General features: G+C 50.9%; 1 protein-coding gene across 3 annotated transcripts in view; it reads left to right on the forward strand.

The window, feature by feature from the left end:
• The window catches only part of TTC7B (tetratricopeptide repeat domain 7B), a 238,998-nt gene that overhangs the window by 10,604 nt on the left and 201,522 nt on the right, over nucleotides 1-26,872 (forward strand). For 2 of the 3 annotated variants that reach the window (XM_065871941.1, XM_065871942.1), the window contains exons 2-3: nucleotides 13,152-13,306; nucleotides 17,118-17,286. In XM_065871941.1, coding sequence (XP_065728013.1) covers nucleotides 13,152-13,306; nucleotides 17,118-17,286 — 324 coding nt within the window. Of the gene's footprint in view, nucleotides 1-13,151; nucleotides 13,307-17,117; nucleotides 17,287-26,872 lie in introns of those variants that run through there. The other variant, XM_065871943.1, reaches the window with a different exon arrangement.

A 26,872-nucleotide genomic window follows, 5' to 3' on the forward strand; every position in this document is an offset into this window, starting at 1 on the left:
TGTTCGGCAGGCTGCCTGTGGCCTTCTCTCCCTGTTTCTTGGGCAACTGCAGGGTGGACACTTGCTGGGAGGCCCATCCCAGGGAGGGGTTCCGGTCCCCTCGCTGCCCCCCTTATCCCTCTTTCCTCCTCATGTTCGGGCTGGCTCAGCCCCTTTGCTGCAGGGCCGGGCTCCATTGAGGAACTGCCCCCTCTGGCTCTTGTAGGTTCTGAAGCAGCGTTCTCTCAAGTTAGCCAGCCTCGGAGGAGTGTCCACTTGGTGAGATGATACCCCTGAGGGGTGGGTGGTGCCCAGCCCAGGGACCTGCAGTCAATGCCACCCTCCATTCCCTGGTCCACCAGGCACCAGGCCAGGGCAGTCAGCTCCCCACTGAGTCTTGGGCCTGGAGGCCTGGGAAAGTGGGTCTCCCTGGCCCGTGGTAGCCGCCGCACACCCTGTGGCAGCCTCCCCGCCCTGCCCCAGCACACATGCCGGTGGTGTCCAGTCACGCTTCTGCCTGGAGTCTCACTTGGAGAAATTCCTCAGTCCGCTCAAACCTCACCTGCTTCTCACACCCTCCTGAGTGTCCCTGCTGGTCTGTGCACACCACCGCACAGGGCTTGGTGGTACCCGCCTCGCTACAGACCGTACCCCTTGGAGGCGAGGACTGGACTGGGGCTTTGGATCTTCAGGAAGAGCTTGCTGAGGCCGTGTGGGGGTACGTTTAACAAGCCCGTGTGGGGCTGGCTTCCTGAGAGAGCCATTTCCAAGCCTTCTGGGCTGGCCTGATAACAGCCCCCCTGCCCGCTAGACTCACTTCCTGCCCTGCGGAGCTCTGGGGACAGGTCAGGCCAACTCCAAGCTCATGACTTTCAAGTTACCTCATCTTTCCTTAGACGAGGTTTCTCTAGGGGAAGTGCGTGCATGTACGTGCGTGCGTGTGCTTGCGCGTGTGTGTGTGCGTGCGTGTGTGGTGTGCAGCATACTCGTCTACTCTGCCAGAGCAGAGGAAGTGTAGTCTTCTGTTCCCGCATTTTCCTCTCCCGTCCTGTCCCTCAGCTTCTGCATTGTGTGCGGATATGAGGAGGCATTGGCATGAGGCCTGGACCCTGACTATCCCAGAATGTCGTTTCTGCCAGCTTCTTCTGAGCTCCTTACCCGTTGCCTCACGCCATCTTTCCTGTCAGTCAGAGTTCCACAGTAGCCAGGCCCTCCAAGCTGGGTCACAATTTAAACAAAGCTAGTGGAAGGGGAGCAGTGGGGCCTGAGGTAGACACGGGGACGTCTGGTCTCGGTGAGCGTCGTGCCCCGATTGTGTGCCAGGCACCCCGGCGGAGGGAGCTGTGTCACCAGAGACTAAGGTACTTGGTTGGGCCGTGTCTGTGGAGGGGAGACATGCTTATTGATTGACTCATTCCAGAAATGTGTACGGGACACCTGCTGCGTGCTGAGCACTGGTGGTGGAGTGTGAATGTGAGAGCGACAGGATGGAGGGCAGAGCTAAGGTGGTAAAAGTTACGAGGATCTTGGCTTTCACTTTGGGTGAGGGGGGGAGCCATTGTAGGGTTTGAAGGGAGGGGTGACCTGACCCGACTTAGATTTGAAACAGGTGTAGGGCATGTAATCCATATTTTCTAGTCTAGGTGTGTGCCCTTTTCTTCCCCATCCTCCACCGCGACAGTGTCCCTACCCTGGTTCGGCCCAGCTCTACCTACCCGTGGGTCTGGCTGAGGAACGCCCTCACCTTGCTGACCACGTGCCCCTGGTGACCAGTGACCTCACCAAGGCACTGCCCCTCCTCCAGTAGGTCTGCGTTCCCCCTTTCCAAAATGTCTGTCGCACACGTTCTTTTCTCTTCTTAGACCCTGTACGTCCTCCGAATGCCTTGCTGTCACCCCTCGCTCATGACCTTGCCTCATTCTTTGTTGAGGAAATAGAAACAATCAGGAGACCAGCTCGTTTCCTCCCCCTGAGTTGACCCGCTTTCCTCCTGCCCTGCTTGAGGGCCTCAGTTCCTTCCAGAGGCCTGCAGCCCTGAATCCCTTCCGTCCTCGCCTTCCCAGATTGGCCTCTGCAGTCCACTCTCTGCCTCCCTGGATCAGTTCTCTGTCTGGCTCTCCTGGACCATGCCCTGTAGGATGCACACATGCCCTAGACTTCCTATTGGAACCGTCCTTAGCCCTGCATCGCTGTCTAATTACTGCCTCATCTCTCTGTTCCCTTTTGGCAAAGGCTCTTTGGAGAATCGTCATCTCCTCTGCTCACCCTGGCTGGGCTTGTATCCCCTGGGCTTCCCCGAGACTTCTCATGTTAAGGTCTCCCGCCCCCCTCCACCCCAATGTTGCCTCCATGTTGCCAAACATAATGATTATATTTATGCTCTTATCTTCCTGGATATTCCAGCTGCTTTGAACCCACAACACTCCCTCTTTCTGGAAACTTCTAACCTCAGTCTCTCTTTCCTGGTCCTTCCCACTCAGTCTCCCCCAGCTTTGATGTGGACCCTCGTCCACTGACATGATTTCTCTACTTGGATATCAAGTGTCATTTAACTTGGTTAACACAGGACTCTTGGGTATTTTCTTCCTCACCTCAGTACATGGCAAAGCGGTACCACTGTCCGCTCCACTGTGCAATCTAAACTCTAGAATTTACCTTTAATCCTCTCCTCTCCTCAACCCTCGTGCATTAGTTTCCTGCTGCTACTATAGCAAATTACTGCAAATTTACTGGCTTAAATCAATACAGATTTGTTTTCTTTCGGTTCTGGAGGTCAGAAATAGGAAATGGGTCTCATTGGGCTAAAATCAAGTGTCGACGGAACTGCATTCTTTCCGGAGGCTGTAGGGAGGAGACTGTGTCCTTGCCTTGTCCAGCCTTTACAGGCTGCCCGCACTCCTTGGCTTGCGGCCCCACCTCCATCTTTAAAGCCGGTGGTTCAGGGTCCTCCAGTCTCTCTCACTCTGCTTCCATCATCACGCCTTCTTCTCTGACTCTGACCCTCCTACCTCCCTCTTCTAGGGACCCAATGTGCCCACCCAGGTAATGCAGGAGAATCCTCCCATTTCAACATCCTTAACTTAATCACGTCTGCGAAGTCCCTTCTGCCAGACAAGGTGGCATATCCACAGGTTCCAGAAGTTAGGACATAGACGTCTTGATGGGGTGAGGGGTGGCTACTATTCTGTCTGCCATACCTCCAGTCCATTCCATTAGTTAGTCTGGTTTATGTTCTCTCCAAACTATGTCTCAGTCAAACGATTTCTCCCTCTCTGCGCTATTTCTCACCACTTACCCTCTTGTCCAAGTGTCTGTCACCTCTCGCCCGACTACTACAGCAACCTAACTGGCTCTGCCTTTGCCTCTGCCATGCTCCAACCCCAAGTTCATTCTCCACACAGCAGACAGAGGGATCTTTCCAAAACCTACATCAGATCATTGCACACCCCCATTTACCCACAACCCCCAACCAAAGACTTGCGATTGCACTTAGAGTGAATGCCAGACTCCTCACCGCAGTCTATGAGAAAGTTCATGATCTGCCTCTCTGTCTATCCCCATCTTGACCTGTTCCCTCTTTTCCAGCTACGCTGGCCTTCTTGCTGTTGCTAGAACACACCAGCTGTGTCCCCACCTAGGGCCCTTACGTGAGCTCAGAGGATGCTGTTCCCTCAGCCATTTGCATGGCTGACTAGCACATCATTCAAGTGTCAAACGCCTCTCCGTGGAGACTCCTGCTCTGATCTGACCACCCAGTTTCAAGTAGCCATACACTTGCTCACTGTCACGCCACCCTGCTTTAGTTCTCTGCACATCTCTTACCACTGTCTGGCCTTTCTCTGGTTTGTCTCTGTCTCCTCTGTCCAGAAACGTGAGCTCCCTGGGGGCAGAGGCCTCTCCTGTCTCATTCGCTGCTGCACGTCCTGGCGCGGGCTGGCCGGTGCCTGCACGTGCAGAGCCCTGTGAGGTACGTGGTTAGCTCAGGCGGAGGGAGCGGAGGAAGCTTCTCCCGGTGGACCCTGAAGTGCATCTCAGACGATGCCTCGAACTTTGGCAGGAGAAGGGAGGCAGGCACGGCATGTCCAGGCACCCTCTGGTGAGACACGGCCTTGGAAGGATGCTGAGGGCTGGAGAGTATGTGTGAGAGGCTGGCGGCCCAGGGAGAGCGGGTGCTCGTTTCTCAGTAGTAACTGCAGACTTAAAACATCTTCACATGGTTCTGAGATGGTGGAGTACGTCGTGGGAAGCCCTCTGTGGGCGCCCAGACCAGCTGCTCTAGATTCAGAGTACACTGTAATACGGGCCATCTTTTTTCCTTTTAAATTAGCCAGTTAATACTTTCTAGGTGACGAATGTACGTGGTTATTAAGACCTAATAATGCAAAGGAGCATATAGTGAAAGTAGCTGCCTCCTTACATCATCTCCGTGTCCTCCTGCGCCCTTCCACTGAAGCGACCATTCCTGGGTGCCCTTTCAGAAACACTCTGTGTACCTGTACATTTATAAGAAAGTATATTGTTGGTTTTTGGCTTTTACACACAGTAGTGACATACCGCACTCCCTATTTTGTATCTGTCTTTGAGTTGTTATCTATTACTCTGTAACAAACCATCGGAACACTTAGTGCCTAAAACAACCACATTTTATTGTTTTTCATGATTCTGGGCTGATCAGAGATTGCTTCTGCCTCGGTCGCCAGCCATGGGTCAGCTCAGGGATGCTGCTGCCCTTGGCGGGGCGCTCTTACCTGGCTGGGTCTCACCTGAGACAGCTCAGCTCTGTTGCACGTGACCTTGCAGCCTCCTAGGTCCAGGCCAGCCAAGCATGTTCTCATGGTGGTTGCAGAGAAGCAAGAGGGAAGTGGAAGTGAATAAGCCCTTTTCTGAGCTTCTGTGTGCATCAGATTTGCTCCTGTCATATCAGTTGAAGCAAGTCATGTGGCCAAGCCCAGGGTCAATGGGAAAGGCCACGAAGCATGTGGATTCAGGGAGGCATGAGGACCTGGGGCCATTTGTGCAGCCAGGCTACCACGGAGCTGTGTTTAGATCTGTCCCCTTTGTTTAATGGACACAGTCTGTCCCATTGCCTGGGGTACACCGTCATTCGTTTAACAGGCCCCCTGTCGTAGTTCCTATCCTTTGCCATTACCAGTAGGGCTGCATGTAGTAAACTAAACATCCCTATACGTATGTCTTTGAGCTCAAGAGTGCGTGTATCTATGGGAGAATTTGCTAAAACTGGAATTTCTGGGTCGGATGGTACAGGTAGGTACATTGTTTTGTAGGTGTTGCTGAGTTGCCCTCTGTAGACACTCCTATCGATTTATACTTCTCCCAGCACTATCTGATGGTCTCTGTTTTCTTGTCCACACTCTTTGGGAGGCAGGAGGGTCCCAAGTGCTGCGAACATTAAGGTACCTGTGATTTACAAGAAGCCAGAGAGACGAGGGGATGAAATTCAGAGTTCCTACGGAGACTGGGAAATGGAGAGCCTGACTGTCTTTGCTGGAACAAAGGGGACAAACCAGTTCCTCCTTCAGTAGGGGTTTGTTTTTTCCTGTTGGATTGGAGCCCCAGCAGGAATGGTTTGAATAGACCTAATGCTTCTCTATTGACATGTAAACTGAGAAGTTGAGATTTTTTATACTGATACCAAGTACTCCCTGAACAGAGTAGAAACCGAAGTTTTTTCTTCCCCATCTGATCACATCTCTGGGTGTCAGCTGTTTATCCCACAAGGGAGAAGGCTGTGAGGAAGGGGCAGTCACTTCAAGTGGCAAAGGGCACAGTTCCTCCTTCCCTGGGGGGAGGGGGTGCCGGGGCCACCTGGGCACAGAGCCGAGCCGGCCGCGAGGCTCATGGGACTGTCTGTGGACATGAACCGGGGACCAGAGTCCGCTGCCCGGGGACTAATCCCCCACACTCTTCCTGGTGAGGGCCCTGGGGAGTGGTCTCTGGCTTCAGGCTTCCTGTCTATTTGTCACTGGGAAGCTGGTTTCTGCCACCTCAAACCCCCAAAAATGCCCGTGGGAAAGTTGAATCCAGCCCCTGGGCCCCTGAGTCCCCCCTCACTTTGGTCACCTGAGAATCCCAGCAGGTGGAGCAGGAGAGGGACTTGGAAACTGCCTGTCCCGGCTTGGCCAGGGTTGGGAAGGAAGCTGGGCTCCTTCTCTTTGAGCTGACGTCCACGTGGTTTGTGCCTGACCTGCTGGGGAGACGGGGCAGGAGCCATCTGGGTTTGAATCCCAGCTCCAGGACAGTATCCCAGCGCCTCACAGTAGCGAAAGGTGAGGAAACTAAGGCTCAGAGAGGTTAAGTAACTTGTCCAGTGCCACACAGCTAGGAAATAGAGGAGCAGGGATTCAAGCCCACGGCTGCCTGAGGCCAAAGCTGTTTCTCACATAGTACTACTGGGCTTCCCCATCCTGGGAAGGCCCCACTTTGCAGTCTTGATGCTCTCCCGTGTGCTTGGGGGTGTGAATAGGCAAGTGGAGGAAGAGATACTCAGATTTAAGTCTTTCGGGAGCAGGATTCTGTGTTGCGACTGGGAAGATCTCAAGGCGATCTTAAGATGCACCTTGTTTGCTACCCAGTTCTCTGGGGTCACTTTCCTCTCTTGCCTGATGTCCAATGTCTGGAAAACTGCTTTTCTTTTTTTTTTCATATATTCTGTCTTGTTTTTGTGTTTATTTTAGATGAGAGGGTAAAGTCGGTCCGTCTTGGCTGGAAGTGAAAGTCTATTTTTAACATTTTGATCCTCTTTTATATTTAATTCTTTAATACAATGGGAATTCATTTCCTTGTGTGCCCCGAGGTGCCTTATTTCCTTATGCCTCATGGTCCCGGCATGTAGCGGGACACACGGTTGGGCCATGACAGCGGGGTGGGGGACGTCTGTTTCTTTTGTTGATAGTGGATTCTGTTTGGGAAGCTGTGCGGTCCTTGGCCAGCGCCCGTGGAGCCCCCTCCATCACTAGCCTTGCAGCTTCTGCATAATTTCTCTGGCATGAGCTGCTTGATCTTTTAAAATAATTAATTAATTTTTGGCTGCATTGGGTCTTAGTTGCTGTGCATGGGCTTTCTCTAGTTTAGGTGAGCAGGGGCTACTCTTGGTTGTGGTGCACGGGCTTCTCATTGCAGTGGCTTCCCTTTGTTGCGGAGCACGGGCTCTAGGTGCACGGTTTTCAGTAGTTGTGGCACGTGGGCTCAGTAGTTGCAGCTCACGGGCTCTAGAGCGCAGACTCAGTAGTTGTGGCGCACGGGCTTAGTTGCTCCATAGCACGTGGAATCTTCCTGGACCAGGGCTCGAACCCATGTCCCCTGCATTGGCAGGTGGATTCTTAACCGCCGCACCACCCGGGAAGCCCCAAGCTGCTTGATATTTTTAAGATTTCTGTCCTCCTTGTTGGGAGAGTGAGTGGCAGGGAAGTCACCTTTTTTGAAGGGAGGCCAAGAAAACATAATTTGCTTGGGAGATTAATTAGAGCCTGGAAATTTTAAAAATTTCAAAAATTATTTTGTAGCCACCATGCTAAATTTCAAATTAGATTGTAAGCTCTTTATTCAGAATGTGCAGCTCCTTTTAGAACTGAGGAGCTGATCCTTGCCTATCTGACAGGAAACTCCCCTGACTACCTCCTCTCCCTCTCCACGCCCTTCATGGTTCAGCTCTTGGAGTTTCCCCAAGCAGATGGTCTATGTCATGCCTTTGCATATTCTGTTCCTTCTGCCTGGAATGCCCTTCCCCACATTTTCCTCCTTGAAAGCATATATCTGTCACACTCTTGCTAAAGGTTTTGTCTCCTCCTGCTTCTCCTCCTCCCAGCCAGAGCTACAAGCATCTCTGTTAGAGCCTGTACCATGTTAAATGGTCTTGAAGGACCAGAATCTCCATGAGAAAAGGGGCGTTGTCTCCTAATTCTGAGGAGAGATTCTTCCTCTAGGCTGAACCTCTGCCAGGGCCCACCCCGCTGCTCTGCGAGCACTGGGCTCTCTTCACGTCTTGAATCAAGACTCTGGTGTGTGGACTTCCCTGGTGGCGCAGTGGTTAAGAATCCGCCTGCCAGAGCAGGGGACACAGGTTTGAGGCCTGGTCCGGGAAGATCCCACATGCCGCGGAGCAACTAGGCCCGTGAGCCACAACTACTGAGCCTGGGCTTTAGAGCCCGCGTGCCACAACTACTGAAGCCCGTGCTCCTAGAGCCCATGCTATGCAACAAGAGAAGCCACCACAATGAGAAGCCCACGCACCACAACGAAGAGTAGCCCCCGCTCGCCACAACTAGAGAAAGCCCTGGCACAGCAACGAAGACGCAATGCGGCCTAAAATAAATAAATTTAAAAAACCAACAAAACAAACAACAAAAAGACCCTGATGCGTTGCCCCAGTGTTAGGAGATCAGTGAACACAAAGGGATGTGAATCCCACACAGCACTAGGGAGTGGTTTGTACACTCCTCTTCAACTATGCAGCCCCTTGTTTACATAAACATCTTTGCAAGCCTAGGAAGTAAAAAGCAATGAAAGAGGAGAGGTGAAGAGTCTAGGGGTTCTACCAAAGCCCTCAGTTGGGTTCTGCAGAGTTCTGTTTAGAAAGCAGTGAACCTGGGGATGGGCATTGGTAAGTTTTCTCAACTGAAAGCCTGTTTTGTGTTTGGGAGATCTAGTTAGGATACGATTTTGGCCACTGTAACAAAGGTCAGCATAACAGCGACTTAAGCAGAACAAGGTAAAAGTTAGTGTTTCTCTCTCATGTACCAATTGACCATAAGCAGCGCCCAGGGCTTGTGGCAGCTCCTGGGTGTTAGAGACCAAGGGTCCTTGTGTCTTGCTGCTCGCCATCCTCAGTAGATGGCTTCCACCTTGTGGTCTGGGACAGGCTGCCAGTATCTATCAGCACAGCCACATCCCAGCGGGCAGGGTGGGATGAAGAGGGACTGGATGACAGGCTCATCCCTGCTCAGGCCCTGGCCCAGATGCTGCGTGTATCCTGTCAGCTGTAACTGAGTCACACGCAGCATCTAGCTCCCAGGGGCCCTGGGAAGCTATGCGCACCGATGAAACCTGGGCATTCTAATGCTAAAGGAAGAAGGGGAGAATGAATATTAGGGGGCGACTGGCAGATTCTGCCACAGGCAGGGACAGGCCTACCCTGGAAGGCGTAGCCCAAATGCCTCTGCCTGTCATCGAGTTAATTCACCATTTATTGTCACTCTTTGCCAGATGTTGTGCCCGGCCCTGGGACTCAAAGATAAATGACAGTCAGGGGCTTCCCTGGTGGCGCAGTGGTTGAGTCCACCTGCCGATGCAGGGGACACGGGTTCGTGCTCCAGTCCGGAAAGATCCCACATACTGCGGAGGGGCTGGGCCCGTGAGCCATGGCCGCTGAGCCTGCGCGTCCGGAGCCTGTGCTCCGCAACGGGAGAGGCCACGACAGTGATAGGCCCGCGTACTGCAAAAAAAAAAAAAAAAAATGACACTCAGGTTCTTCCTTTAAGCCTCTCCTTATAGTCTAGAAGGGATTGGGATGCTCAAGGTTTCTGGGACAGCTGGGGGTGGCTTGGGATGGGGCATGTCCGGGAGGAGATCCACAGCGCTTAGAGATCAGTAACAGCCAACAGTGTTCTCAGCATCCCAGAGCCTTGCAAAGGCTTGGAGGAGTGAACCTGGCTGGCACATGTGGAGAACTTGGCCAGGACCTGTGTTCCATGCTAAGGGATTTGGGCGTCACCCCATGGTGATGGGGCTGGGTAGGGAGGTGGGGGAGGGTGAACCAGTGAGTCTCTGAGTTCTGACCCCAGCTGGTCTTCTCACTCACCACACCCTGTTCTCCAGCCGCTTTGTTCAATGCAAAGGAAGCTTGCCTTTGCACCTTTCCAATGCTGTGCTGTTCCCTCAGCCTAGTTTACCCTTCCCTCTCTTGTTTGCCAGTCCAGATCCTACTCAACCTTTAAGGCCCAGCTGAGTGGTGTGGCCACTCCAGGTCACCGCATAGTCCCTACTAAGAACTCATTAGCTCTATTCTGCAGTCTTGCTATGGTCACAGTATTGCTCCCATTTTATAAACGGGGGAATTGATGCTTCAGTATGCCCCTGGTCCCACAGCTAGAAAGATGCAGCAGGTAGCAGAGGTCCTGATCTATTGTCCTCTGCTCGCTGGCCTGGCGATGCTGCCCCGGGCAGCCATTTCCAGATGCAGGGGCAGGAGATCAGCAGCAGGGAGGTGAGCTGGCGGGGCGGGGAATGACGCGGGATAATTCAGAATAATGCGGAGTAGTGTGGAATGATGGGGAGGGAGGAATCCTCGGCTCATGTGTCCAGAGAGCCTTTCTTAAATTACCCCCCAAAATGCTGAGGTTAAATCCTAGGGCCAAAGTCACAGAGCAACAAACAGATTTAAATCTAGGACTCTGAATCCCATTTTACTTTATTTTATTTTTTGGAAGCTTAAAGTATACAAAAAAGAAATTCACAGTATACTGATAGTCTTACCACTCAGAAATAACCACTATTTTTTTTTTGCGGTATGCGGGCCTCTCACTGTTGTGGCCCCTCCCGTTGCGGAGCACAGGCTCTGGACGTGCAGGCTCAGCGGCCATGGCTCACGGGCCCAGCCGCTCCGTGGCATGTGGAATCCTCCCGGACCGGGGCACAAACCCGTGTCCCCTGCATCGGCAGGTGGACTCTCAACCACTGCGCCACTAGGGAAGCCCGGAAATAACCACTATTAATATCCTGATATATATATATATATATTTTTTTTTAATTTATTTCCAATTTTTATAGAAGAGTTCATCTTTTCTAAAAGTAATATTAAATGATTCTGCTCAATATAAATAATTCAGACTTTAAAGATGAGAGCTTAAAAATTATCCCAAATATTATCATTCAGAAATTCCTATCGTTTCCTCCAGTGATAATCATTCTAGATGTCTCTGTAGGGATATAGACAGATTTAAAGAGAAATAGACACACTTTTATAAATAGTGATCATATTCCTGTTTAGTAGAGTAGCCACTAGCCACATGTACCTACTGACCCCTTGAATTGTGGTAGGTTTGAATCAAGATGTACTATAAGTGTAAAGTACACAATGGATTTAGAAAAATTAATATGAAAAAGAATGTAAAATATCTCAATAACTTAAAAAATACTGATTACTGGTTAAACTGAGAATATTTGGATATATTGAGTTAAACAAAATATATTAGTAAAATTAACTTCACCTGTTTCTTGTTTCTTTTTTAATATAGCTACTACAAAATTTAAAGTAACATGTGGCTTGCATATATTTCTATTGGATGGCAGTGCACTATTAGAAAATAAGGTGTTAGTAAGTGTTCATGGAGGGAAGAAACTGAATCCGAAGGAATTGTTGAGCTCCAAATAAATGCTTCACCATGTGGCAATCATTTCCTAAAGAGTCCAGTAAAGCTTTTTTTAAAAAAATATTTATTTATTTGGCTGCACCGGGTCTTAGTTGTGACATATGGGATCTTTTAGTTGCGGCACATGGGCTCTTAGTTGCAGCATACGGGATGTAGTTCTCTAGTGACTAGGGATTGAACCTGGGCCCCCTGCATTGGGATCGTGGAGGGAAGTCCCCAATAAAGCTTTAGGAAGATTAAAGTCATGTTTGTTTTTTTTGTTTAAACATATATTACAGTGTTTTGAAAGATGAGGGCATGGCCCCTGAAGTTCCTCCCAGTTTTTGATGTATTATTGTTTTTGCATCATATTAATTTATAACAGTCATGTTCTGTTTTGTAATTCTCGTAGGCCTGCAGGCCTCTGCCTACATGTCCTTCATCCCTGAGCCCTGGATTTCTTTTTTAGCTGGATTTCATTCTCAGGAAGGACTCATGCTTCTGGGAGGAAGCTGCTGTTTGGGCTGGCCTGTCCATGTGGGCTTTGCTCCGTATCCCCGGGCTCTGTGCCGACATGGCCTCACGGCCCTCGGTGTTGATGCGGCCATGGGGCAAGCCTGACGACCTCCTCATCTTGTAGGCAATTGCTTTCTCTTCTTGGACAGCTGAAGAATTCTTGTGTTCAGTAGCCTAACTCAGCTCTGTTTTTGTGTTGCTTGGTTCCTCCCAGGACCCTCGGTCTCATCTCTAAAAGATTATTTTCGGCTCCACAGTGCACAGACAGAGGCACTGCTGAGAACTACAGATTCAGCAGCTTTGGGTCACTGACCAGAGCACTTGGAAAGGCTCTTGTTACAGCTCTCGGCCTTTGGTAGACCTACTTCCCAAAATCTCAGTGGGTCCTCTGTGATATTTTTTTTTAGTTAATTTTAGATTACACAAATAATGGGCAAACCTGTTCTCCTTTCTAGGGCCAGGACATTACAGATAAAGCTAAAGTCTAATTGGCCACTAACCCCCGTTGAGGTTCTCCTTCCTGTACCCCAGTGGTAACTACTGCCATGGGTTTGAGGCATATCCTTCCAGACCTTTAAAAATTGCTTTTATATTTTCATACAATTATGTTCTGTCCCTTCACAGAAAAAATAGACTGTGTTCAGGCTGGTGTATGAATTGTTCCGGGTTTACTCAGAACAATCTGGATGTGTGGATTCCAAAGAGCTGCTCTTAGAGTGAGGTTTTTATTCTAATTAACAAGCCAACACGGACATTAACAAAGAAGTATAAGTAATGCGCTCTTAGGAGCAGAACCTTCGTACAAACGTTCCCAGATATCATGTCTGTAGAGCTTTGACTTCGGCAGAAACAGACTGCATGCATTCAGGTCATTTTGACACAAACTTGTTTTAAGAATCTGAGTACACAAGACTTTCTACCAGCTCATGTCCATGTATAAAGCCGTAGACCACAAAAGAGCTAGAAGATTTCACTGCATTGTCTCTGAAAAATACAGAGTATTGGGTTTTGTGTGTTTTGTAGCGATCATGCTGAATAAATCATAAGACAACTTTGTGTTTTCTACTGAACTTGAGCTCTGTCCACATTAACGAGTATCCATCTTTCTAGTTCAATAAATATGGGACAGAGGAATGAATGCTTGAGCTACCACCCTTTTGCTTTCATACTCTGGAACATTCTTAACTAATTAAGAGAATTCACTGTAAGATGGTCCTGAGGTCCTTGGGGAGTTCCCAGCACACAGACCATTCCTCACCCCCATTTAGCTTCTCACTGTGTTCTTTGTAGATGACATGGCAGAACTCCTCCTTGGGGAATCAAAGCTGGAGCAGTACCTGAAGGAACACCCCCTGCGGCAGGGGGCCAGTCCCCGAGGCCCCAGGCCCCAGATGACTGAGGTCCGCAAGCATCTGACCGCTGCCCTGGACCGAGGGAACCTCAAGGTACCGTGGGCCTCGGGATGAGGGCTTAGAGGGATACGCTGGCTCTACCTCCTCTGGGCAGCGTGTGCTCGGGAAGGATGCCCAGGGATGAACTGGGCGACGGGCAGAGCACATCTGTGGCTTGTCTTCTGAGGAGCAGGCCAACCCCCTGTGCAATTGATGTGGGGCTTCCAGACCAATAGCTTCTCTCTGATGAGAGTCTCTAATGACACATTATCCTGAGAAATGGCACTAATCTTCCCCAGGTGCTTGGAATAAAGCTGTTATCTGTGGCCCAGGACTCAATCTGACACTTGGTCCCACTGAGAAGAGAGAATTGAGTCAGGACTGTCACTTAAACCGCATGATATCCTGCCTGCAATGTGCAGCTTGTGAATGTCCCAGGCAGCTCTGGCCCGGAGCGGGTGCACATTGGCGCCGGCAGGCCTGGTACCTTGGTGTGGGAGGGAACCAGGGCAGGAACTTCCCTCTGCCTGAGCAATGACCCTAATCCTCATGGCACAGGAAGCCCTAAGCGCTGCCCTTCTCATCTGCCCTGTTTCCTGGTCTCTGTGTTCAGCTTTCCCTCTCCATTTCACGTCTTTCCTCGCTTGCTCCACTGAATCTTTTTCACCTTGCCTTCCCTCCCCCCTGCCCCCTTCCCCACCCCTCACTTACTGGTTTCTGGACACTTCCCTGCCTGAAGTCTGGCTCTTAACTGGTTTCCTGAAGTCAGTCTTGTTCAGATAGCTGACTGCATCCCAGCACTCCTGCCAGCTTCTTCAGGGTCCCTTTAAAATCTCGGATGTATTCTCTGTTGGGGAAGGGCAGTCTTCAGTGAACTTTTAAAGCTCTTCCTTTCTTCCTTCCTTCCTTCTTTCACTTTTCTTCAGAGTTAGGGACAGTTGTCTCCATGTCAGTTGTTCTTAAGGAAGATGGTTCTGGTGACATTGGTGGGTCGTAATCAATGGGAAAGGGTGGGGGGACCTCATAGTGACAGCTGGTCAGACTCAAGTGTCCTTCCAGGAGGTATAAGGGTGAGACTCTGTGTTGGGGGGAGAGGTTGAAGATCACTGCTCCAGGCCTGGCACCTGGCTAGTTTCTATTGCACTTCGAATCCCCCTACCTTCATCCGGAAAAATTAACCTTTAATTTTACCACATGTTCATAGTTTTTGCTCTCCATCCTCCACAACCCAGTGCGGTAGTAAGAACATTGAATTTCAACTTAGAATCCTGAGTTTGCTTTCCAGTTGTGGATTTATAAGCTGTGTGATCGTGGGAAGTTACTTGAGCTCTCTGAGCTTCACATTTCTTATCTGTTAAGTGTACTTAGCTCAAGGCCATTCTGAGTCTCAGCTGTAGAAGTTCTTTCATAACTGGATAGCGCGAGATACAGGTCAGTTTTTTGCTATTTTATTGGTTCTACCTAGAGAATTTTTCTCCTGCTGCCATTTTTGAGCTCCCTCTGCCTTATAAAGAGTGTTCCAAAGTCATATTTGGAACGTATCTTGCTTGGGTGGATTGACCCACTCACGCCGGCTGATGTGAAATTTCCTCTCCTCCTGACCTTAAGTTCGGGTGTCTCCTAGCTGGGAGCTAGGGAAAGCCCTGTGCAGACACAGGTGCCCACAAAACACAAGTGAACTGAGGCTGGAGAGACAAGAACGAGGTAGCCGTGTGGTGGCAAAAAGAGCCCGGACGAGGAGTCAGGAGGCCTGGCTTCTGACTCAACTCAAGAAAGTTGCGCTTGTCACAGGCAAGGTAACATGGCACCGGGCTGGAGCTGCTCCCCTCTCCCCCACGGCCCAGGGGCCTCGGCCAAGCTGTTTCCTCCTCTGCACATAGATTCGACTTGCCCAGCAAGGCTCTCCATACTGTGCATCCATACTGCGCCTCTACTCTTGGAATTTTCTTCAAGCTCCTGCATATTTTCCATCTGACCCTTCAAGTTTACCTTTTTTTTTTTAATTAAAAATTCTTTCCGGTTTAATTTTTAAAACATCTTTTAGGTTCAGTGGTTTTAAGTGCATTCGTATTCAGGTCACCACCGTCTATCCCCAGAAACTTTTCATCACCCCAAACTGAGGCTCTGTGCCCAGCAGACACTAACTCCCTCCCCCTCCTCCTCCCCCTTCAGGTTGCTTTTCAGCCTATGGGTCTCAGTTCTGGGGAAAGAGGGAGGACACAGGAATCTCCTAGGAAGCCTTTTCAATATACCCAAGCCTGCGCTGTCCCCTTCCCTGGTGGAGAACCCCTGTGGTGGATGCTTTCTTTTCACAGCTCTTTTTCTCTTTTCTTAAGTCTGCTTTGATTTCTTTCTCTGTTTCCAAATATAATTCTGACGTCTTGCCTTGGTGCCACTCCCTTGGGCCACTCTTAAAACCCTTTTGCTCCCTTCATTCTCTTGCCTGTTCTATGTCCTCTGTAGCGCTACCCCTGCTCCCTTTCAGGGACTGCCTGGAAGCCGACCACCTTGGCTGAAACAGCGGCTTCGCCGTGCTCTGGCTGGTTACCTGCATATCGTCCACTCCGTCTCAGCCATAGATTACAGGATAGCGCAGCTTCATGGTGTGCTTCTGTAAGCTGAAAATTCCGGCTTTGTATACCTGGGGTTCCAATGAGAATGCCTAGAAGAGGGTGATAAATCTGTGTCCTTATATAGATGGCTGGGTTGCCTCTTCTTTCCCCAGTGATGAGTAGGGCTCGAGGATGGGCTGAGGATGAGGTTGGTGGGTGTGGACTGGGGAAGCCAGCCTCTCCTCATGGAGAGGAAGACGAGCCCATCAGAGTTAGAACTTGCAGCCTCTGGGAAAGGACCTGGGTCAGTAACCATAACAAGCTGGAACGGCTCAGGGAGAAAAGTTTGTCCCTGGAAAGAAAGCAAGTCCTGAATTTTGCACCAATTTAGAAAGCCTCTCTCCTTGGGTTATTTGGGTTACAGTCTGTGTTATACCCCCAGTGCCGTGGGCAGGACCCACCAGGATGTCCGTGGAGCCTCCTTTTCGGAGACAGGTGCTCGTGTGTTTTGTTCATAACGCACGCCTTCCATTCTTGACCCAAACCTGAGGCCTGAGGGGAGCCTGTTTTACAGCAGATTTTTTTTTTTTTTTTTTTTTTTTTTGCGGTACGCGGGCCTCTCACTGTTGTGGCCTCTCCTGTTGCAGAGCACAGGCTCCGGACGCGCAGGCTCAGCGGCCATGGCTCACGGGCCCAGCCGCTCCGCGGCATGTGGGATCCTCCCGAACCCGCGTCCCCTGCATCGGCAGGTGGCCTCTCAACCACTGCACCACCAGGGAAGCCCCACAGCAGATTTATTGAAGTATAATTCACATGCCATATAATTCATCCATTGAAAGTGTACAATTCCGGAGCTGTGCAACCATTACGTCAATTTTAGAACATTTTCATCTCCCCAGAAGTAAACCTGTAGGTATTAGCAGTCATCTCTCATGCCCCCATCGTGCAGCCCTAGGCAACACCAGTCTGCTTTCTGCCTCAGCAGGCTCGACCGTTCGGGCCAATATATGTCGCCTGTGTGACGGGCTTTTTCACTCGGCGTCACGTTCTTGAGGTTCACCCGTGTGGTCCCAGGGGTCAGTTTTTCGTTCCTGATGATGGCTGAGTAATATTCCGGGGGACGGCGAGACCACATTTTGCCTCCCCCCTCATCAGCTGCTGGCCACATGGGCTGTTTCTGCTCTGGGGCCCCTGTGAGCAGTACCAACAGGAAGGCTCCCACGCCCGTCTTTCTGTGCAGAGCCGTGGGGCCCCACGGGAGCATCACACATCATATCGTAGGAAAATGTGTTTTTCTCTCCTTTTCCTTCTAGTCAGAATTCCTACAAGAGTCCAATCTGATCATGGCCAAGTTGGATTATGTTGAAGGAGACTATGAAGCCGCTCTCAACATTTATGCCCGGGTGGGCCTGGAAGACTGGCCGCTGACGGGCGTCCCCCCTTACAGGTTGCGGATGGCCGCGGACGCCTACGCCACCAAAGGTGAGGCCCACGCCTGCTCTCCTGGGGGCCGTGCCCCGGGTTGCGCTGTCTGGAGCTGCAGGGCCTCCCTGGATCCTGCGGTTTGACCCCTGTGCCCTCGGCTGGGCTTAACCCCGGCAGCTCCCGGCGAGGGCCCTGGGGTTGCCCCACCACAGGCACTGGATCATTTTAAGTCCAGCAACACGGCGTTTCCTTAGAGCTGCAGCTCCTCAGTTGTCCCCAGAGGAACAACATCGCAGTAAAGTTTCCTGATGATCGATGTGCGGCTTAAGCAGGGACCGTTCTTGGTAATGAAGATGCCACACAGCGTGTGTACAGGGGTCCTTATCATATGGCCACTCGGCCATGTGGCTGATCTCATTTCTATTCATCAGTGCCACCTCTGGGTTAATTAAGGCTCAGTGGTCACTGTAACAGCCCGTCATGCAGTGTTTACCTGGGGGCCTAGGGGCTCAGGGGGTAGAAGGGGGAAATGTTGCCCTGGTTGCCACAGAGGAGTTTGTAATCTAATGTGAGGGAGTGCAGTCCCACGGGAAAAAAAAAATGACAGAAAGCCAGGGCACACACATTATTTGACCTTTCCAAGTCTCCACTTCCTCATCTATGAAATGAGTGTAATCGCATCCACTTCACAGAGTTATGAGGATTAAGTCACATAATGTATGGAAAGCACTTACTAAATGATATTTTTAAATGTCAGCCCCAAACAAAACAGCAAATGGAAAAAGCCAGGCCCGGTAACAGCGTTTCAGAGGCAGGAGAGGTCACTGTAGGCCAGCAGGGCCAGGAAGGCTTCCTGGAGGAGGAGGGACACTTTGAAGTAGATTTATAAAGGCCTCAGTAAGAAGAAGACCCTCTGAAAGCAGCTCCTCTCCTTCCTGCCACCTACCATGCAAACCATGCAATGTGGCTGACTGTGGCCACACAGAGGCTCGGGCCCTGGGTGGGTTGACCCTCTAGAACAGCATTGAGCTGGCCACTTGTCTGCAGCCGGCTGTCTGTCTTGGTTATCCTATGCAATGTTGAACAAAGACCCAGCCAAGGCACACTTAAAGAGCCTTGTGACAGGGGTGACATATTCACCCAGTTCCCTGGGGAGCCTTGCTCAAGCACTTTTAGGTTCCTCTAATTAATCTTCTCAGTGTCCCTGTGGGCTGGGAAAGGATGCTGTCACTCTGACAGGGCACTCTGGTGGTTTACTGGGCACAGTCCTTTGAGGCTGTCTCAGGGGTTCTGAGGGCCTGGACCTGGGCGTGCATCTGTCTGAGGTCTGTGCCACACAGCTGCCCTCTTTTCTCGCTGGTGTTCACCCAGCGCCTCACGTGCCTTAGGCTTATGGGAGCTGTGTGCGTGTGTGCGTGTGCGTGTGTGCGTGTGAGAGAGAGAGATTTGGGGCCAGGAACAATATTGTGGAACAAGAGCAAGGCTTCATCTGGCAGTTTCCAGTCACCTGATTGACCTGGGGCCTGCAGGCTTGTAGCCAGGAGTTGGTTTGTCCTTTGGGGGTGGAGCATGGCTCTAAGACCTGGTTAGCACCAAGAGCTCAGGTCTTCATTTGGGCTCTGAGACGGCCTGGTGGGGCAGACTGTCTGCAGGTGGCACCGCCAGCTTAGTCTCACGCCTGCCATGCAACGTGGGCAAGGGGGACAGGAGGCTTGGTCCCCAAGCCTGGCCCTGGGTGGTGTGTGATTAGCAGTGGGCCCCAGCCACGGGGCTGAGGCATTTGGCTGTTGGGACATGCTGGCTGGCTCATGGGAGAAGGGAACAGCTGTCCCCTCACTTCACCAGAGTAAGACTGGGCTGGAGCAAAGCCCAGGTGCACCTTGGATGGGCATGCACCAGCCCACGCCCCTCCCCTGTGCCACCTGTATGCTGCTGTCAGCCGGGGAATTGACCTGCACACTTTCACAGGTCACCTCAACTTTTCCATGGTCCCCTGAGGTCTGACTCCACCCAGTCTCTCAGCCAGAGTCAATGTCCATGAACTCCCACATCTGCTCTTGCAGCTATGGCCGGGAGCAGATTCCCCTGGCCAGGTAATATAGCCTCGGCTTGTTGGGCATCAGAAGCCAACATGATTCAGTTATGAGAACCTCCTATGGGCCAACACCACGTTAGGGTTTTATTGTCTTTTTAATCCTCCAAACCCCTAATTTACAGACAAAGGAAATGAGACTGGGTGAGGTTACTAGGAATGATATGGTGCCTACTGTGCGCCAGGCACTGTGGCCCTTATTTGGGTATCTCAGCCAAGCTTCACCATCACCCTATGAGGTAGACACTATTATTTTTTCCATTTTACAGATGAGAAAACCGAGGCACAGGGATGTTAGATATGCTGCCCGGGGCCCTACAGCTGGGAAGTGGTAGAGCCAGGATTCAGCCTCAGTGGCTGGTTCCAGAGCCCATGCTCTCCTACTGAGTGACAAGAGGGGGAATTAGTCTGAAGAGTGTTAAGCTCCAAAGCCCACGTTCTTAATTACTCTGCTCTGTTGGCACGTGGATGGGAATGCGCTCAGGCCAGGTAAGTTTTCCGCAGGTAGAAAACATTCAGGTCACTAGAGAACACCCTAGATTTGTGTCCACACTCCTCCTCTCAGCCCCACCTCTCACGTTCCTCTCCCTTAACTCTTTGCCCAGGTCCCTTGCTGTAAGTTCTGGCCCTTAAGCTCACATGTCCTTTCTTCCCTGACACCCTCCAGGGCTCACCCATTCAGAGGCCATCGCATTTGATAGTATCACAGCCCAGTAGGTTAGAACTACTCAAACATCATATTAGAACTAGTTGTACTGCGATCAGACACTCCTGCCAGTCTGTGAGTTCCACTCAGGGAGGAACTGTTTTGTTCGTTTGCCATCCTCAGAAACTAGCACGGTGTCTGGTACCTAATTGGTGCTCAATTATTGATTGAAATTTATAGCAGTTCCCTTGCTCAGATTTCTACCAAGGTGCCCATCGTGTAATTCAGGTGATTCTGGGTGCTTTTGCTTCTAGCTGTCATGGTCAGGTGCATTTTCTTTGCCCAGGGGTAACATACTGGGCATATTTCGATAATTCAGACTTACTCGCTGCCAGTTAGGGGGTATACCTGTAAGAGCATGTTGACATCACACCATGACAGAGGCTGGCATGGATCCCTTCCCCAAAGGTTATACATTTCAGTTCATTGCCATTATCAGAGAGCCTCTCGATGGATCTCAAATCCCGCCCTCCCGCCCATCCCCCCAGCGCCTTCCTCCTATCCCTTAAAACTAAGTAGAGAAACAGAGAATGGGAATAGAAGACATGGAGAAACTCTTTAGCTTCTGGTAGAACTGGGTTAATCAAGTGAGTAGAAATCTTTATTCTGGGTACAGATTGAGATATCACGTGAAATCTCCAGGACACCGAATGGCCACAGATGTTCTTTTCCCAAAGGGGGAGGCTTGGGAACAGTGAACACATGGTCACTGTCTATTTTGGGACTTCGATCTGCTGGACATCGGCTAACTTGCTGCAGCTAGGACAGTGGGAGCTGTAAGTGGCTTGCCTTCCTAGAGATGGCCTTTATAAATAGCCTTGGCATGTACCCTGTTGTAATAGAGGGACCACAGATGCATTGGTTCCAATTTGAGGGAAGGCCTGTGACAGTCCTGCGATGGCCCACCTGGTCACGGTGGGTAGGCAGCTGTGTTCTGCGAGGTTGCTGTTCCTCCCCCGTCTGCTAGGGCGCAGTCCTCATCTGTGTGATGGATGACTGAAGCTGGGTGGCTGGCATGTTGCAGCTCATGGAAAGGGGAAAGGAGAGAGATGTCTAGGGTGAGCAGAAGTAACACACATCAGCTGTGCTGGCAGTGCATTGGTGAGAAGTCACTATAGGGCCATGACCACCAGGCACTTGGGAAAAAGAGGAGACTGGGGGGGGCATGTAAGCCTCTCATTAGACATGTCCATCAGAGCTTGGTCTCGGACCCAGATGGGACCTGTTAGAGGATGCAGGGAGAAGAAAGTAGCCTGTGCTCAGGTGAATGAAAGGGAATGCGTAGGATCTGAGGCTTGGGATTGGTGCCCACGAGGAGGGAAATTATGAACCTGGAAACAGCAGCGTGGTATTAAACTTCCTTTCCAGATTGCATGGTACCAAAGCAGAGAAGGACTGACTCCAAAATATAAACAGGGCCTTCACAACCATCTCTCATACAAATGTCTTATTTTCCAGCGGGGGAGACTGTGCCAGAGAAGGTAAGGGACTTGCCCAATGACACAGAATGAACTGGAGGCAGGGCCCGGACACGGAGGTGTTTCTTGGTAGGAAACGTTCCTATCAAGCTGCATGACATCTGCCCAGGTGGAGAAGGCGGTATAGTGTTGGGAGCTTTGTGGGGCCTCCTCCACTTTCTTTATTCCTCCTTTGTTCCTGGGTTTGAAATTGCTCCTCTGACACACTGACTCAGAGCTTGGGGTGTTGGAGCCAGACTTCCAGGTTTGATCTGTAGCTTTGTCACTTACTAGCTGTAGGATCTAGTGCAAATTACTTTCACCTCACTGGGGCTCCATTTCTTCATCTATAAAATGGAGATAATAATAGTATCTACACTGTAGCATTGTTGTGGGGAAGGAGTGAACACATGTAAAGCGCTTAGCACAGCGCCTGGCAGATCAACAAAGGTTAGCTGTTTTTATTTTTATCCCTGGAGCTTGAACCCAAATGGATAGATCTCTTCAGAAGCCCCAGGTAACAGCAAGCTACGGGGAGAGGGGAGAGTTGCCCTAGTGTATCTGCCTTGTGTAGCAGAGGGCTTGGCTCAGGCTGTGGGAGCGCAAGCAGAGATTGGAGGCTTAGGGAGGAAAGGCTGTTGGTGCTGGAGGCTGGGGGGCACCCAGTGGTCAGGGGCAGGTGGAGTGGGTACCGTAACGGGACTTCTTGAGGGTGGGTCCAGAGACAAAGTTCATCCTGCACTTCGTCAGCCTTGCCCCGGGCTGGCCTGGAAGGCTAGAGGGTCTTTAGAGTTGGAGCCACATTCATGGTTTTATCACAAAAGGCCACTCACGTTGGGATGGATCAGTTGATTCAAGTAGCGTTCCTTTAAGAGGCAAAAACAATTCACACAATTCCCAGACAGTTGTCTTCATAAGGAACATGCTAAATACATTGGCTGATGAGAGAGGACATAGCAGAGGAGGAGAAACCGTCTCTGCTGGGCTCCAGGGAGGAGGGCTCGTCTCTGCTGACCGCACTTCACTTCCTGGCCAGAGGCCTCCCCTTCCCTACAGTCTGCAGACCTTGTGGGCCTCTCGCTTCGCAGAAGGGCGGGTGTGATGAGAACAGCAGTGGGGATGTGGTAACGGAATCATATAATGGCCTCCCCTTGGATATGTTACTTCCTTCCCCGGGTGAGACTGGCCCCAGAGCCCTCTTCGGTCTGCCCACTGTGTGCTCTGAGCATCGGGTCTTGGGGCGTGGTGTCAAGGAGGAACTAAGATGCCCACCTCTCCGTGGGCAGCGCCGAGGGGCGAGGGAGCTCTCAGGGGCTTTCAGAAGTGCTGCCTGTTCCCTTAAGCTTGTAAGCACTAGTCTTCAAACACAGAACCCATCTCCAGAAAGGTGTGGATCTCAGCCTTGCCTTCCCCAGCTTGAAAACCAGTGTCTTCTCTCACCCACGGACCTCAGCTTGCAGTAATCAGTCGTTAGGCCAGAGGACAGAGACTTAAAACATTCACTGACCAAACGCTTTGGGAAGAGGCCCCTGGGGATTGCTCGCTGTCTTCCATGGGCCCCCTACCAGTGTAAAATTCAGACAAATCAGCACAGGGACACGGTTCATTGTTGAGGGGCTTTTATTAGGTGTTGCTCACGGGCTTCTCCACCACACTTTGCTCAGTCCTGGGCCGCTGGGTGGTGTGGAAAAAGGCCTGAAAGAAATTGAGTTGGAAATTGTTTAGGCTGTGGGTAGTTATGACTTGAGTACCGTCGTGCTCCCAAGAAGGCTGTCACATGTTGTGGCCACAGAGGAAACAAATATCTTGAACCAGGGTTCCCCGCCCCTCGGCCATGAAATATAAGAGACGGGAGAAGAAGGGTGTATCTGCTCTTCCTCCTTGGGGGCTAATCGTAACAGCCCTCTGTGTCAAGGTGAGGCCAGACTCCCGACGAGGTGACTCGAGGAGTGAGCTTCCTAGAAGGTGGTTTACCTTTCTGCCTCATTTTTCCTCCTGGAATATTGTCTGTTTGGAGCGGCCCAGATTCCCCTGGGAAAGTGGAGACATGTTTGTTGGGGGCTTTCGCCTGGGGGCCCTGATGGGGGCTCCATCCTCAGGGATGTTCGTTTGCCGCCCCCAGGGGAGCCTGCATGTGGTGGGTTGGGTCCAGGCTGGCCATGCTCCACCAGTGCCAGAGGCATCTGTGGGGTAGGCAGTGCCGGTCCCCTTGCACACTAGGGCCCCTGCCCTCTCCGGGCCGTGGGTTGACGTCTTCCGCACCAGCTGGCGCCTATGCTCAGCTGACAGCTGCAGGCGCAGGCATGGTGACCAGGGCTTGCCTCTTGAGCCAGCTCACGTAGACACTGGGTGGCAGAGAGGCTCTCAGGTCGCTTGTGTGCTCGGTGGGAGAGAGTGCCGTGAGAGAGACACGACAGCTGCTGGGACATGGTGGAAGGGGGAGGGGCTGGACCGGTGGCAGGGTGTCCGTGTCACCTGCTCTGCCCAGCCCGAGCCCACTGCTCTGCAGACATAGTGAACGGGTATGCTGTGCTCACCGAGAGGATGGAGGCAGAAGTGCCGATCCAAGTCAGCGACTCAGACTCCATCCCCCAAGGCCAGAGCCCCTGCCTTGAGCGCATGCATAGGGTAAACCCACGCTGAAGACGCATTTTGAAGGTCTGCTGAGATCTGTGGGTTAGGGCCTTTCAGTTGTAGGTGAAAGAAAACCCAACTCAATCTGACTTCGGGGGCAGCTGGATTCAGGGCTCAAAGGCATGGACGCTTTCTCTCCTTTTCCCAGCACATCTTCCCCTGTGTTGCTTCCCATCTCACGCTCCAGACTCCGATTCTCTTAGGCGTAAGTCGTAGGAATCTCAGCCAGATTTTCACTGGGTCTTGTTGACCCTGCCTGGGTCACATTTCCATCCTCAATGTAGTTACGGTGGCCCGCGACATGCCCTGTAACTGGCCCAGGACCTGCATGAAGGCTGTGACGAAGAGGGTGGGCCCTTCAGGGGAATGAGAGGGAGGGCAAATGTCCATGACAGGTGACACAGCAGTGGCTCCTCTGAGTAGGAGCCTTCTTGTCAAAGAGGCTGGGGCTCTTTCTGCCCTTTCTCCTTGGAGGCGATCCCTGCAGGGGAAAAGGAAAAGGGACAACTGAGGAGGAGCCAGGTGACTGCTCTGTGACAGAGTCACTGTGGACTGGAGATGGCCTTGCCACCAGACCGCATCAGGCAGTCTCCAAGGATGGAGGAGCCGACCTTGCCTGCGTGGAGGGCTCTCGGGGGAAGAAGGACTTGACTGTTCTGGCCTCGGGGATAGGACCAGGCCAGGCAGTGGAAACGGCACGCAGTCCAGCAGTATTCCCAAATCTGGAGATCCTTCTAACGCACGCAGCCACCTCAGGGTTCGGCTGCCCTGAGAGGTTGGGGTTCCTGTTGGATTAGGATTTGTTGAGCCCTCCCAGGAGCCAGGCATCCAGGCATGACGCTTTCAGATTTACCTGCATGATTGCACTTCGCACCGAGAACAATCCTGTACCACAAGGATTATCATCCCTGCGGAGGGGTTGAAAGCCTGAATTTCAGAGGTGAGGTGGGAGTCAAATCAAGGCCGGTGGACTCCAGAATCCATATTATTTCTGCTTTCTTGAGCTGCCTTTCAGTTGGAGTAGGGATGTCACTGATGGAATTCTGGTGTCAGATAACCTGCTAACCTTTGATGCTCTTCTGTGATTCTTAAGTAAGTAAATCTAAGTCTCACTTTTCTTATCTACACAATGGAGATAGTGATACAAGAATACTGAGAAGAATGAAGAAGACAAAATGGGAAAATGCTTTTAAATATATAAACCTGAGGTCAGCAAAAGGGAGTTTGTGTAGTCTTGGCCTCAGGTGTCCCGAGATTGGGAGCAGCAGTGGCTGTGATGGTCTCAACCCTCCCCAAGGCCTCGCCTATCATGCTCCTTTGCTTGGGCAGCTGGTGGTGCTTCCAGCTGTCCTGGGTTGCCCTCTTGCCTCTTCCCCCATAATTTCCCTTTCTTATTCTTCTTAATACAGACAAGATACATGTGCATTGTATAAAAATAAGAAATACAGACCAGTCAAAAGAACATAAAAATATCCATCACCCTGTTTACCCAAAGCCAACCTCTGTTAACATCTTAGTGTGTTTCCTTTTAGATCTTCTCTACACTTATCATGCGTGTGGCTTTTTTTTTAATAAAAAGAGATTATATCCCATATACTGCTTTGTGACCTGCTGTCACTTTCTGCAACAACAGATACATTTCTGCAACATTTTAGCAGCTGTGCAGCATTTCATTGCATGGATAAGCTATAATATATTTAACTAAAAAGCCTCTATTTTGGGCCATGTATGTTGTTTTCAGCTTTTCTCTGTTACATATAAGGCTGTGATGAATGCCCTCTCAGCCTGGTCTTTGTGCTTGTTCTTAATGCTTTCCCTAGGAGAGGTTTCCAGAGGTGGAGTTTCTGGGTCAGAAAAGAAGTATTTCCAGACTGTGCTGCAGAACGGCTGTGCCTGTGTGCTTTCCTATCTGCGCTATGTGGGACCAGCCGCCTCTCATTCTGACCTTTGATCTGAAAGTGAACATTTTTTTTCTTTTTTAAAGTTTTAAAAAATTTTATTTATTTTTAAATTTATTTTATTTTTGGCCGTGTTGGGTCTTTATCACTGCGCGCGGGCTAGTTTCTCTAGTTGCAGCAAGCGGGGGCTACTCTTCGTTGTGGTGCGCGGGCTTCTCACTGTGGTGGCTTCTCCTGTTGCAGAGCACGGGCTCTAGGCGCGCAGGCTTCAGTAGTTGTGGCACACGGGCTCAGTAGTTCTGGCTCGCGGGCTCTAGAGCACAGGCTCCGTAGTTGTGGCGCACGGGCTTTGTTGCTCTGCGGCATGTGGGATCTTCCCGGACCCGTGTCCCCTGCATTGGCAGGCCTGTTCTTAACCACTGCGCCACCAGGGAAGCCCCTAAACATTTATTCTTCACTTGTATGTTGAGTATAGGCTATTTGGAAAATAAAGAAAAACATAAAGCAAAAAATAAAACCAGCCACCGTACTGCCACTTGAGTTAGTTAACAAATTTTACAGACGTGTTTTTGGGACCAGGGTTCGAACCAGCCTGGGCTTGCACAGTGGTGTGCCTTATGGATATGTTTGAACGAATCGCCTATGGAGCATTTGTGTTGTTTCAGGTTTTCCTGTTACAAATATGCTCTATAGCTTTTTAAAAAAACTTTATTGAGATATAATTTACATCCCATTAAATACAACCTTTTAAGTGTACAATTCAGTAGTTCAGAAGTTGTGCAACCATCACCACAGTCAATTTTAGAACGTTTTCGTCACCCCAGAAAGAAATCTGTACTCATTAACACTCACTTCC

This window comes from Phocoena phocoena, chromosome 2, assembly GCF_963924675.1.
Source record: "Phocoena phocoena chromosome 2, mPhoPho1.1, whole genome shotgun sequence".
Classification (NCBI taxonomy): domain Eukaryota; kingdom Metazoa; phylum Chordata; class Mammalia; order Artiodactyla; family Phocoenidae; genus Phocoena; species Phocoena phocoena.